Source organism: Ctenopharyngodon idella, chromosome 8, assembly GCF_019924925.1.
Source record: "Ctenopharyngodon idella isolate HZGC_01 chromosome 8, HZGC01, whole genome shotgun sequence".
Taxonomy (NCBI): Eukaryota; Metazoa; Chordata; class Actinopteri; order Cypriniformes; family Xenocyprididae; genus Ctenopharyngodon; species Ctenopharyngodon idella.
In genome coordinates this window covers 23,585,377-23,600,243 of record NC_067227.1, presented here as the reverse complement: position 1 = coordinate 23,600,243, position 14,867 = coordinate 23,585,377, and the positions used below count along the sequence as shown (strand labels likewise).

Genomic DNA, 14,867 nt, shown 5'->3' with positions numbered 1-14,867 from the left:
ATATATATATATATATATATATATATATATATATATACATTCATCAGCTCTGCTTTTTTATAATTCTATTTTTAAAAAAATATATAGCCTATGGGCTATCTACACTTTCCAGAAATTAATTTAATAAACGTCACAGTCAGCCGTCAGTTTGCTGCTCACAGTCCGCACAAAACGTCAGAACGATCCATAAGTGGCTCTGAGGAAGAAAACCCACAAACGAACATATGTTTTAACTTTAGTTCCGAGCCGACTAACACACCGAATAGAGCTGGAGATGCCGCCGACGTTTCATCCGTTTCATGCTCCCTGAACGATGTCATGTAATGGAATCACTGCAGAAAATGACATTTCAGTGTGAGGAAGGAAACGCACAATTAAAATCAGAGTGAATCGGCATTAGCCTACACAAATCCTGATTTTGGCTCCTGAACAGGTCTGTATTGACCCCGTGTGCAGTGTGCCTTATTTCAGAAGCAGCAGAGTTGTATGTGTGTGTGTTGTTTGAGGGTATGTCGTGTTATTCAATAACATCTAAATAATAAAGCTTTTCCGTTTAACAGCAGTAGAACAGAAGACCGTTGGACCGAGGCTTGGCAGTGAGACAACGTTTAAACGGAATCTGATCCCCGCAATTTATTTTGCAAGCCTGACGCTTCATTACTGTAATATTGTTGTAATCGCCATATAATTGCTGCTTCCTTGCCAAAATAAGACGTAACCTTATTGAGATTAAAGTGGGACTATAGGAAATAATAAGAGAATTCCATTATTCAATTGCATTATTTATATAGGCTAACTGGTTATTTTTATAATGATAGGCCTATAAATTATGAGTATTTATCATGGGCTATTTATTGTGAACTCGACTGTTTTGTGTGTGTTTTATTTTTTTATTTAACTGTCTGTTTGTCTTTGTAGAAACAGCCTAACCGAGTATAGTGCCCCCTTTTACCTGGAAAAGGGAACATGGAAAACGCGAGAATTAAATCAATGTGTGTTTCCAAACAAAACGAATGGAATCAAAGACGTGTTTGGTTGTTCTGTGGTTCTCTCCGCGGGCGATCTCTCTCTTCTTCAGATGACCCCTCATTGGAGTCTTGGATTGTGCGACACAAAGGGGAGCAGATGGGCACTAGTCTCCTCTTTTCTCTTTCTCTCTCTGCACTAACAGCCTTGCACGCAAAACTAACACACGTCTCAGCGCCGTTTCTTGAGGACGTGCTCTTGCCACCATTACCGTCTTAAACAGCCACAGGTCAATTAGACATTTTGGCTGAACAGTAATGTGATTCCTTTACAATTGGCTAAATTAACTTCGTTGGTTTGGTCCGTTTTGCTGGCTTGGTGTCAGCTGTCTGTCTAATTATTGTATCTGTTCCAAATGCAGACTACTCGAATATCAACACAAATGTTAAACAATTTTAAAAGTAGGCCTAATTAAATAAATATTTCAGCTCGCGTATTCTCCACAGAAGTGCGGCCAGGCCTGAGAATCCGCCGTGTTCATTGCCCTTCCAGCCCACCTCGAGAAGTGGTTTAGTCCTCAGAAGTGTACTATTTGGCATGAATAGCTCGGGGTCTCAACAAAGCGGCCGAGCTCTGGGCTCCTCATCGGTGTTTGGAAACCACTGGTTCGTGTGATGAGACCGAGGGGAGAGCTGGGTCTGGAGGCTCTCTCTCGCTGCATTAGGCTGTAATAGGTTTGGGATGACCTAAACGATTTGTTGACTGGGACAATAAATCTGTTGTGTGTTTCTTGGCATGCTGAGGGGAGGATTACAAGTTGTCGTACAAAGGAATGCAAATTGCTGGCCAAACTGTTGGAGAGGGCTTGGAGGAGGCGAGCAATTCGCACCATTTGTGCGGATCCCTTCTTCTTTTCTTCCCTTTATTTTATGTTTTTCTATTAGGCCTAATAACTGTGAAGGGGTTGAAAGTAGTCACTGTATTCATCCCAAATCAATGGATCACCCATAGCAAGCCCTGTAGACCCCGAGATTTGCATTCCATTGAAATATCGACGCTGAGAGGTGACCAGGAGGACAATGTCCTTCACTGGTGTTAGGATATTTCTATAGGGAACCGCGTGAAAAGTCTTGAATCACTTGGTTTTCTTCACCCTCTTCGATCTCCTCTTAGCCTCCCCGTAATTATTTCACAGGAGTCTGCTGAGTTATGAATTTTGGTCAACCGTCACACTACGTCCAAAATATTGACTCAAACTTTATTCACCTGCCATTGTTTGCACAGCAGTATCATTTGGTTGCACTTGCTAAAAGCTACTAGTAGACGGAATTTAGAATAATCATATTATGAATTTTGAGGAAAATACTGCATGACAAATTAAGTCTTAATTCATGCTGTGCATCTCAAATTCTTTTCTTTCCCTATTTTTTCTTAATAACACGTTATTTTAGGCTATGCTTTCAGTTTTAGTTTCTTTAAAGTTTATTATTATTAATATTAACTTGTGGTCCAGATATGTGATACACAATAACAGTTTACGACGGGTTCTCATGTCTGTGATGGACTGTAAAAAACAGCTTAATTCAGCACTAAACTCGTTCAAATAAGTAGCCTAATTTCAACACTTGGTATTTCAGCAAAGTGTGGTGGAGCTTGTAGATCAATCTCTTAGGCCTTTGTGTATTATAAGCACAATTAAATGTCTCTCTGTAAATAATTTTTCAGGTTTAGAGTACGTTGGATGTCTAATTTGTAATATTTTATTCTAGCCACTGCAGTATTCATCCATCTTGGTTGTTCTCTAATCGCCGTGGATAAATTGCCTGTCCTGCAGACGATTTCAGTTTCGGTGTTGAAGAATGAGAGGGACAAAGCTGTGTTCAACAGCGCCTCCTAGTGACCACTGAATACAATGCAACGCCCGGCTAGTTCCCTGGACACACCTCGAATGAATCTTTGTGAAGTTAATATGTTCTGCAGCGAGAAAATAAGAACATATGACTATATGCTCGACATATTCCCTCAGTCAAATATAAATATATAGGCCTGCTAGATTCGTTATATGATTAGCGCCATCAATCTATGTCAGTGCTAAAAGTTAAAAGTAGGCTATTTCTCATCATCTGTTATAGATATAGTCTAATCTACTAAAAGAAATGTGATTTAGTCTATATTGTTGTTGAAAATTAGAGTCTATCTATCTATCTATCTGTCTATCTATCTGTCTATCTCTGTTCGTCTTTGTGTATTCGTGCGTGCGTGGAGGGGTTGCTGGAAAATTCAGCTGACTCCAGCACATTGTCAAATCGCTAAACCTACTTGATTTCTCTCTCCTTTACCTCCTTACCTTTTGATCAATGGGGAGGGATCCGTCCTTTTAATTAAAACACAACAACAACGCTCTAGTTTAAAAGTCTGCTCTCAGCGTAGAAATTCTCAGGAGACGTCAGACTCCGCCCCGTTAACAGGTTTAATGGCGCTCGCTAAAAGCACCTGTCATGTGAGAGTTACAATATTTTACGATTGCCCGCTTCTAGGGACGAGTCATAATTGCGACCCTCATAACTTTTTATTTGTACGATGTTGCATAACAGCAAAGACAATTATTTAAAAAAGACAACTTCGAGAAAGCGCGTGTGAGCGCGAGACAGGAAGTATCTGCGTATCTTGATTTACCTCATAAAAACGGCACTTAGCACAAGGACACCGAGATTCTGGCAAGCCGTTTGGTCATTAAAATGAACTAGTATCTAAACTAACAGGGAATTTCGTTAAAGGTTTAAGCCAGATAGACTAGTGAAACAGGTGAATTCGAGGCCTCGCTTTGAGGCGTGTGTCGAAGACCGTCACCGAGAGTCTGCTTATTCTAACGACCCACGCATCTCTTTATGCAAACCTAGGTTCGCCCCTCAATTAATCTCATTGTCTTTGATCAACACTCATAGCTACATTTAAACCCGTTGGCACTCGGCTACCCATATGTGGCACACCGCGTGAGTGTCCGTGCGACCCCGATTGGTTTGATAAATACAATAATGACACGGCACAAAAGACCTGAATATCCATTTCTAAGGAGTGGCGCGAGTGGTTTTCCCGCCACATACAGTACGTCGCCCTGGTAACGGCGCCTCTAGCATGCAGATCAGGCGCTCGGCTCTTGTGTTCTTCTCAGCAATCGAGTTTGATAGCTGTCACTTTTGTTCACAGGAAAAGGGGGCAGGTGGAAATTACAATGTGCTCCGAAACCATCGCCCAGATCTTTTTCCTCTCTCCAGTTCTGAATTGATCAATTTGCCTCTTTTTTTTTCTTTTTTGCCCTTCCACTTACGAGCGCCAGAGTCCTATAAAACCGCTCACTTAGGCGCGCGCGGCGGCAGCGGGAGAGAGGTCAGTGTTATCCAAACAGTGCCATCGGGCCATTTGCTATAGCACCCTCCAGCCAGCAAGCCGGAGGAATCAGAGCCCGTCACTTCAATCAAGCTTACAAGCACAAGCTGTGCACAATGAATTTATAATGCCAAGAGCAGAGGAGCAAAATCACACCAGAAGAGCAAGGGAGAGGGAAACGGGGAGAGAGAGATGGAGAGGAGTGTGTGGGAGGTGAAAAGCATTACACACACACACACACACACACACATACAGAGAGAGAAAGAGTATTATGCTATCGGTGTCAATGGCTCCTATTTTGCTTGTGCGTTTGCTTGTTTACAGATGGAAATAAACAAGTGATTGTTGAAGGTGAGAAAATAGACTGTGTGAGCAAAGCCAGCAGTAAACAGGGACCTGTTGTCATTGTGTATGTACATGTATGTGTGCCAACAGTGTTAATGTGCTATTCTCAGGTAGCTGCTGTGTGGGTGTCTGGCTTTGGAGGTTTATTTCAAGAAGCAGCTGTTTTCTCAACACTTTATATATGCAACAATACTGTGACTATTTGAATATGGTGTGTGTGTGTGTGTGTGTGTGTGTCAGAGCTGTTTGCTCATTTTACGCCTGGCTGCTGGCCTTTGACCACATTAAGTTCTTAGTTATTATGGCTGCTCTTATCATGTCCAATCAAACATTAAAAGAGAGAAACATATACATGTTTACTTAAAGAAATCAAAGGGGAAACAAATCAAACTGATTGAGAATGACAAGTGAAAGACTGAAAATAAGAGAAAATGTCTTGAGTTAGAGAAAAGGGATAGATGAAGAAATGCTTATATGCTGCAGTTCCTCATCTGTCCTCTAGTTTTAAAATGAGGATGAACAGCCTTTGGCAAACAGGATGTTTTTACGAGACAGCACTGCAATTACCTGTTACCTTGACTGTCTCGGGTTTAAGAGCTAGTCGGCCTTGGGGTTACCTAGATACACCTGGGGGAGGTGATAAAGATCTTAAGTTAATGGAGCCAGTGAGTTCAAATTAAACCCATTCTAAGTTAGTCTCCAGGTTCTCCATCAGCGTGCGTCTGAGGCCTATTACTTTTTGTTTCCAGGGTCTCCATTAAGGACAAATGCCCTTGATTTGTGTATGTCTGCATCTTCAATAAAGCAGTTTCCATGGCATCGACTGCACCCTTCAACACTTTCTCTAACATTTCAAACAGGTGCTTGGATACTGACTGATGGGAAAATATTTGATCTCGTATCTGTGCATGCTTCTCATCACTTAAACATATAATTTGCATATGTATGTGCGTGGATGTCTGTATGTGCCTGTGTGTGCATGCAGTATGTTTGCATAGTGAGCATTTAGCATCAGTTAGCAGACAAGCCTCACACTCACAAACAAACACACACACACACACACACACACACACACACCCACCTATTAGCAATGTTTGATCAAATTTAATCCAGGGCCATTTGACCTCCACCTTCCCTGTGACCTCTAGCAAACTCCTCGGGGAGATGAAGGCTAAGGTGTGTGTTTGTATGCCTTGATGTCTGACCAAAGAGTAAACGCTGATGGTCAAACACACATCCCCTTTTTCTTTCACTCTCTGTCTACTCACTTCCAAATCCACCCCATCCAGTCCCCTCCTCCTCCTCCCCTACCCCCACCTAATGGCTTAAGTTCCAAAGTGTGAATTTATGAGCTTGAAAATTTATATAAATAATTACACTAGATTGATGATGCACTGCTCCTTTAAACAGTCTTCCCAAGTCTGCTCACAGATGATGAAATAAAGGCTGAGATCTCCAAAACATAAAACTCTACAATTCAGAGCATTAGACTTTTTATTTAATGTAGCCTATGTGAACAGTTGTATAGTCAAATCTGTTTCTTTGTTTGTATTTTAGTTTTCCTTTTTTTTTTTTTTTTTTACAAACCTATAATCTCTCTGAGCAATGCTTGTTGATCTGTAAACCCTTATACTCCGGACCATTTTGGAGTCAAATGATGCCTCATTTTGCTTTAGTCAATAAAAAGAATCAAAAATTAGAATTGGTGTTCATTACAGGAAAAGTATCTTTGGATAAAATCATATTTGTTTCTCTCTTTTTTTACCCTCTCGCTGCCTCAGACAAGCTTTCATGTGTATGTAATTATAATTATGTGGTGATTGTCATCACTGGAGCATCAAAGCTTGGGATCCCCGCGTGCGTGTCAGTGAAGCTTACCACTACTTTCCACCCTCTTCTCTCTCTCTCTCTCTCTCTCTCTCTCTCTCTCTCTCTCTCTCTCTCTCTCTCTCTCGATAGTTCCAATTATTTATTTATTAATTTATTTATTTTGAATAAATTTGTTAGCGTCTGTTTTTGAGAGCACTCTCTCAAGCTTCAGTCCGTATCAAAGAGAGCGCGTGAAGTGAAGTGCCCCTTGTTCACGAATAAATGAATCGGTTCAACGTCGAGAAAACCTGTGAACCACGATACTCACTCTTTTCTTACCTCGCTCTCATTCTGTTTGCCTGTTGAAACACTTTCTCCCTGGGTGGCAAAATATTTATTCCATAGCGCGACATTACGATGTGATATCGTATAGGCTATATATAAATCAGAATTATTTTTTGCATATTTAATGTAAACTGTTGTATTGCAATTGTATTGCAGTGTCTTTGTTAAACGCAGAGGAGACCGCGTAATGGCGTACCATTTTGTTTAAACGTTTGTAACTCATTTTAAATTGTTTGCGTTCATTTGTGGTTATCAAATGGTCTTTGTTCAAAACAATTATTATGCTGTTTCTCATCACCATTTTAATTTCATTTAAAACTTTTAATTGAACATGGTAAATATTTAATTCGAAACAAAGCAAATTAAATCGAAAACCAATATGTATAGGCCTAGCATTAAACATGCTAACAATGCTAAAAACATAAAGTGTGTAAGCAGACTGTCCTGTTTTGTGCAACCTGTTCTATATCAAATTAAATAACAGAACCTGCCGATTTAAATGACAATTTTCATGTCATCGACTATTCATGATTAAAATTATAAGCAAAATGTGAAACTATCTTACCTTAAAAAAAATTGTCCCGTAAATGTTTAATATTTTTACACGGATCTAACTGTCACCTCAGGTCATGTATGATAGTGATCTCTGTAGCTAATTGGTTAAACTTCTTTAATTATATGTAAATATAATGACAAAAATAGCAAACTATGAAAAACAGTTATTCACATTCTATATTTACAGATTATGTAGGCAGTATATTGTTTATCATAAGATATTACTCCAGAGGCTTTTTTTAAAGCTTTGAAACTCTTGTAAAAGATTTATCCTTGCATGGCTCTTGCTTTATTGTTTGACATTCACACAAAGGCAAACCAACCTCAACGGAAACACTGTGTAGCATAGTCATATTACAGAACAATAATTTATTTTGTAATAAAACAATATTATCAATATTTTGTACAGTGGGGAGAGCTGTATTTTTTTTCAAGGTGAATATTGATGCACTAATGTTTTTTTTCCCCCAGATGTTCCTTTTGAGGGAACGGAAATAATAGCTTTTATTTGAAATAATAAATTGTCCTTTATTTCTGGTGATCTCTTAAGAAGTCCTTCCAATGGCAGTCCCCCGTGTAAGGAACAAAGCCACCCTCTTGTTTTGTGTTTTTTAGAAATGTGTCCCTGAAATTTTTATTGATCAAATGGAACATAATATGTAGTCTGAATTAGTAGTGTTATATTTGAAAGACCTTGAGTTGATAACCATTGCTTTATCTTTCACTAAACTCAATTAGAACTTCTCAAGATATATTTCCAGAAAGCATTTGAGTGCCCCAAACAAAACTACACACAGACAAAAGATAAGTGTTATATATAAATACAATCTACAAATATAGTATTACATTTAATTTGACTATCCCCAGGATCTAGACAAGATGCTGAAACCACGGCATCTTTGTCTGGCCCTGGTGGGCCTTAACCTTGGACCATATGACCGTGCAAAGGGAGGCTTTAAAGCCGAGGGGGTCCTGGAGGTGTGTGGGCCAAGTCATGCCTTCCACATTATATGCTTTAACATGGATGGCAAATCCAGCACGGTTAAACAAACTTAACCTTCATTTGTGAAACGGTGCAACTCAAAGGGCAGAAAACGACTTGTGAAAGTAATTACCGCTGGGGAAAAGCAACAGGGGGAGAGAGAGAGAGACAGAGTGGAGGTAAAGAACAGAAATCATGTACGATGAAGAGGCATTTTTAATGAGTTTGCTCAGACATTGATTTTCCCCAGTAATCTTTTATTAATATGCAGTGGGTGTTCTGTCCCCAAGCCCAGGGAGGGGTCACAGCCTGTCAGGACCCCTACTCCCTCAAATAACACCCCAAAGCCCAGGCAAAATGGTATTTTAGCAAAGGCAAACATTGTCCTGTCTTGGCTTAAGGGGCGAAATAGCGGTTTATTTTAAAACTTGTTTCTCTCTGCCTGGATAAGTGGGGTACTTTGAGGAAGAGCGAAAGGAGGTGCATAGATATAAAAGATATGCATAAAATTGATAGGCCTATCTATAGTTTTGCTTATTGATTTCATTTAACACTTGAGATGTGAAGTCAAACTTCACTCAGTTGCAGTATTAATAGAGTTTAATTGCCTTTAGTTAGAAGCAGGGCAAACATATATTGTGCAAGATAAATAATTGTATAAAAATGCATTGTAGTAAGATAACACGTGTATTAATTTGGTGTGGGAAACAATTCGTTTTTTTGTTCCTGATAATAATTATTTTAACCAATTTCCATTTAATATTAAGCATTGCGTTTTGTCAGTGCTTTCAGTTTCTTTGAAGTGTAATTGAGAGAATTTCCAAAGATGAAGGCATAAACAATTATGTTATTAGGCTATTTAGCCTATTTTTCTTAAAATAGGCTAAGTATTATAGGTTTTATATCAATTTTGTTCAATATAAACTTAAAATATTATTATAATTCTAACTTAAAATAACATTGTTATAAAAAAATAGAGATTTTTTATTATTGTTGAATGTAGACAAATCGTCTTTTGCAACGTATTTCTGGAGGTTGAAGATTAGAATGCAACATTTCAAGGTACATTCAGTTACAAAGGTGTTGTCTGCCACCTAGTGGCTCAAACAGGATGGGTTGATTGCATTAAAGGGTTAGTTAACCCAAAAATGAAAATAATGTCATTTATTACTCACCCTCATGTCGTTCTACACCCGTAAGACCTTCGTTCATCTTCGGAACACAAATTAAGATATTTTGATTAAATCCGATGGCTCAGTGAGGCCTGCATTCACAGCAATGGTACTTCCTCTCCCAAGATCCATAAAGGTACTAAAAACATATTTAAAACAGTTCATGTGAGTTCGGTGGTTCTGTAAAGCGACGAGAATACTTTTTATGCGCCAAAAAAAAAAACAAAATAACGAATTTTCAACAATATAGCCTAGTGATGGGCCGATTTCAAAACACTGCTTCGGAGCTTTACGAATCGAATCAGTGATTCGGATCTCCTATCAAACTGCTAAACTGCTGAAATCATGTGACTTTGGCGCTCCGAATCACTGATTCGATTCGTAAAGCTCCGAAGCAGTTTTTTGAAATCGGCCCATCACTATATTGCTGAAAAGTATTTTGTTTTTTTGGCGCACAAAAAGTATTCTCGTCGCTTTATAATATTGAGGTAGAACCACCGAACTCACATGAACAGTTTTAAATATGTTTTTAGTACCTTTATGGATCTTGAGAGAGGAAGTACCATTGCTGTGAATGCAGGCCTCACTGAGCCATCGGATTTAATCAAAATATCTTAATTTGTGTTCCGAAGATGAACGAAGGACTGACGGGTGTAGAACGACATGAGGGTGAGCAATAAATGACATTATTTTCATTTTTGGGTGAACTAACCCTTTAAATCATTTACTTAGCCTACAACATTCAAACTCATTACCTATTTTTCCTTTCTTGAAACAGAAAGGAGATAGGTAGCTTTTCAATACAATCAAAACGAATTAGCCTACTATTTTAAATGCCAAGTTACAAAAAGAAAGATAAGAGGGCTACCATAAAACTAGTCCATACGAATGGAATCAATATTCCAAGTCTTATGAACCCATACGGTAGTTTTGTGTGAGGAATTTTAAAAAAAAGTAAAAGTATTTATTGAGTGGCTTTCCCCCTTGTGCACCTGCTCGGGTCGCGTTTTAAAAAGCGTCTGTTGCGATCGGTCACATGACATTCGAGAATAAAGGGGGTTTGGCGTCATTTATGTCAATAGAGCGGCGCTTCTAAAGGCTCCATTTTTGCAAGTGGTACTCACTGCAGAGTCTATGATGGCCAGCTCCTCCTCTCTGGACGTCCAGTGAGTTTAGCACGAACGCCAATAATATTGGACATTTCATCTGTCATACTTTTCTGTTTTTTTAAAATGATACTCAAAACCTATTAAGCATTAAACAACCATCCGCTTTTATAGTATGGAAAAGCTGTCTGAAAATATTCTGCATTCTCATTCACGGAAGAATGAGAATTGCTTTGGAATTGCATGAGGGTAAGTGATTTAATTTTGGGTGGACTGTTCCTTTAAATTACATGCTGGAACAGAACCGAATACTAATAAATATCGACCATATTTTCTCCCTCTATTTAATAAATCCACTCGTATTTGCTGTTACAATTTTAGGTACTACAATAATTAATAATAATAAAAAAGAAAGAAAGAAAGAAAGAAATGCTTTGAGTGCCAGTAGAGGGCAGTATGCGTTCAAGTTTCAGCAACGTTGAAAACCTCAATTAAGACACAGGACAAGTCAAGTTTGTTTACATAACTCTGTTAACTTTAATACTTGAGAAATGCATGAAAATATACTCTTCATGAAATAATAAATATAAAATTTCTGTATGAACAAATGCACAATTTACAAAATATAAGTGTCATCTCTGTGAACTATTTAAGTTATTCAGTTATCTGTCAGTGACCATAGCACATAATAACAGTCTCTATAACATATAATTTAGGTTTTGAACCTTTATATGATACTAATAATTTGGTATATTTTCTTTTGCCCCATTTCACTCATTAGAAAAAATAGCACATTCATGTTTTGCTGTCTGCTCTGATGGGACAGGAGGGAACAGTCATGTGGGTTTTCACATCAAGGTACAATCTTAGCTGACTCTTATGAATCAACTCTGGGCAGAGTCATTGCATAATTATAACAAAATGTTCTTGTTTTTCTCTTATTGTTATTCTTACAGACTACCATTCTGCCAGATGTAACAATTAGAAATTTCTCACATGTCTACTGTTACAGGCTGCGGCAACTAATTTACTGTAGGCAGATATCCAAAACTGATCTAAGTAAGCAGTATCTAAATGTACTTTACTGCCATTTATTTTTACCACAGGCAAAGTCACTTAGATACAATTCTGATTGAGTTGGTTTGTGAGATTCCGAGAGACCCATTCTCTCTTCAGGACGTGAAAAGCAGTTGTGAAATGAGACAGGCCAAAAGGCAAGTCAGCGCATATGTTGGGTTTGGAGCAGTGGAGTCAAGTACGCTGGGGTTTGTGGGCAGGCTGGGAGGCTTCAGTCTGTCTCTGAGCGGTGTTCGTCTTTGCTGTTGTTCCTGTCTTGTTTGAAGAGGTTCCACTGTCACGTAGCCATTGGTTATCCTTATATTCAGGTGTGGAGTCGTGCTATGGTCAACATGAAAACAAAAATGAGGGTTGTATTAGTAAAAAGCAGCTTTGAATTTCCTGCTGTGGAAATGTGGTTTCTGGTATGCGTTGTGTCCTCACCTGTCTCCTATGCGCACCCACAGGTCACTGAACAGCCGTGGTCGACTGTGTGTATGATGGGTTTTACGAGGGCGCTTGTAGCGGCCAAACTCCTCTAGCTGGCTGAGACTGTCTGGCAGCAGCATATGTGAGAGATCTTCCTGGCTGATCTCCTCAAGCTCAGGAGGTTCTGATGTCCAATCCGTCACTGACTCAGAGCTGCCTTCATTGGGATTCACAGTAGTCCCCTCAACCTCAGACCAGCTCCTTCTGTGAGAACATGTGGAAATTAACAAACTTATGGGATGCAGAATTTTAATGAGAAATTGTCAAACAAAAGTAGTTATATATATTTATATACAGTGCTCAGAGTAAATGAGTACACCCCCTTTGAAAAGTAACATATAACAATATCTCAATGAACACACAAACAATTTCCAAAATTGTTATATGTTACTTTTCAAAGGGGTTGTACTCATTTACGCTGAGTACTGTATATATATACCATGCGATATGGCCTCATGCCTATGGCTGAATCCGTTACAAATTCTAAAATGACACTTTAGAACTAGTAATGAAGGAACGTTGAGTCGCTTCATTGAAACTCACTGTAATATGTAGAGTATTGAGAGAGAGATCACCTGATCACCTGAGTGTATTACCTGCATCTAGCTGAAATTCTTCAGATCAATCTTATATTCATAATCACAAAATCAGTTTGAATGTCTGCTGAGGAAAGCAATATCTTTGTCTTTGTCCTTTTAACATTTAAGACATTCCCATGACAGTGCTAGTCATTGCATTTGTCAGTTGCATCTGGTAACATGTTTAAAGTAAAAACAACGTCCTTGTTTCCTTGTTTCAGTCCATTTCAATATAAAAGTCTGACTGACTCACCCCTAAAGACAGTATTTGCCGCCATCTCATGGTGTATTTATGTAACTTTCACTGAAGTCGAAATCACTAACGCACTCTTTCTCAATACCAAAAAATATGGCATGTTATTAATATAAAATAATTTTTATTGAACAACAATATTTAACAACAATATTTACATTAACAACAATAGCCATTTTAACAGTATAAGAAGTAAAATATGAAATAAACACAAGCAAACAGTTCAGTCGAACGTACAAAAGTAGTGCTCTAGTTAGTACAGGATTTCATTTCAATGTAAATATAAAATTATGAAACTTAATATAGCCCTTAAGCCAAATCTATTAGCTCTGGAACAAGTAATAGATTAATAAGACCAAAGATTTCCCGTTTGATATACCCGAAACAAAGTATACCTAATTTTAAACACTATATAAGAGCCAGCAGCAAATTCCCAAAGCACTGGTCGAGATGAAGCTGTTCTCTGCGGGTACATGAGTGCTAAACGATTGCTGACGGCCTGGAGCTTGCATCTCCGAAAGCGCCTAAACAAATTTTCAAAGAGGCGCTATGTTAACATATAAATCGCATATCTGAGGTCTAAACAACTATATTCTTGTCTAAAAAACTCTTAAAACTACATTCCGTTACAAAATAACAGTAGTATCTATATAAATATGGTGGGTTTGCTCGTCCGGCATGACACTCGCTGTGAGAATATATATGTATATTTATGTATATATATACAGTATATGATATATCAGTACCATTTTTTATTTATTGTATTTGTCAATATTGGATATATTAGCTGATATTTGATATTTAATTGGCTTGATAATTTCACAACATTTTAAATTTAGATGATCTATACTGTCATCCAATGCTCACTCATATCTTTTAAAACATTATTAATTTAATAATGTAAATATTTTAGAAAATCTCTAAATGAATATCCATTTTTAAACTGTACTGTACATTACGTCTAAATTCAGTTGCAACATTTAAAATGATCCATATTCAGTTTTAGTTTTCAATTTACTTAACATTTTTTAAAATTACAATTTACAAATAATAATTATAACTTATTTTATTTTTAATATCAGCCATTTATATCAAAAATATTCTTGGGCTATCAGATTTTTAATACAGATACATTTTAATATAAATTTAGTTGTAGAATTTAAAATGATTCATTTTAGCTTTTATTATTTTTTACATTTATTTCAAGATAATTTAAATTAAAATGTATCATTAATGAATATTTTAATATCAGCCAATTATAACATATTATCGGTATAGATCAGAATTTTAATATCGATGCATCCCTATTCCCTACTTAAAATAGTGGATTAATACATATGAAGGTTATTTGAGAACTGGGCAGTGTCAGGAGACACCTTTGAAGTACTGGAGATAAAATCCTAGTAGTGTTTCAAAAAAGCTTTGGCTTAGGGTGTGTGTGCGTGTGTTTTGGAGATACTTTGGACTTCAAACAGCTTCATATCAACCTTTCGGCTTGCTAAGAATTTACAAAGAGCCAGTAAGGTCAAAACTACAACCTCAAAGTCTTGAGCTCCCTTACTGATATCCAAATTCAGGCTTGCATACCAATCCATATACTGCTATTAAATGCTAGTATCATACAGTCATGACTCTCGTTTCATCATTTTTGAATAAAGAATTTGGCATTATAGACATTTGGACATAGACTTTACCATAGTGTACCAGCAGAGCGTAGCATTGCTCAAGATTATGCCACTCTATACTTGTCACGTCCTGCTACTTGTGCCCACTGGGGCATTTCATCGTGTAACCATGACGACATTTGGTAAACCGTACTTCATT

At 37.8% G+C, this 14,867-nt stretch overlaps 1 protein-coding gene across 2 annotated transcripts in view; it reads right to left on the bottom strand.

Moving 5' to 3' along the window:
* Positions 1 to 11,180: 11,180 nt before the first annotated feature.
* Positions 11,181 to 14,867, bottom strand: part of trabd2b (TraB domain containing 2B) — a 65,503-nt gene continuing 61,816 nt past the window's right edge. For both annotated transcript variants that reach the window (XM_051903223.1, XM_051903222.1), the window contains exons 6-7: positions 12,168 to 12,416; positions 11,181 to 12,065 (exon numbers count right to left, since the gene is read on the bottom strand). In XM_051903223.1, the coding sequence (XP_051759183.1) occupies positions 11,840 to 12,065; positions 12,168 to 12,416 (475 nt within the window). In that variant the 3' untranslated portion in view covers positions 11,181 to 11,839. The remainder of the gene's footprint in view (positions 12,066 to 12,167; positions 12,417 to 14,867) is intronic.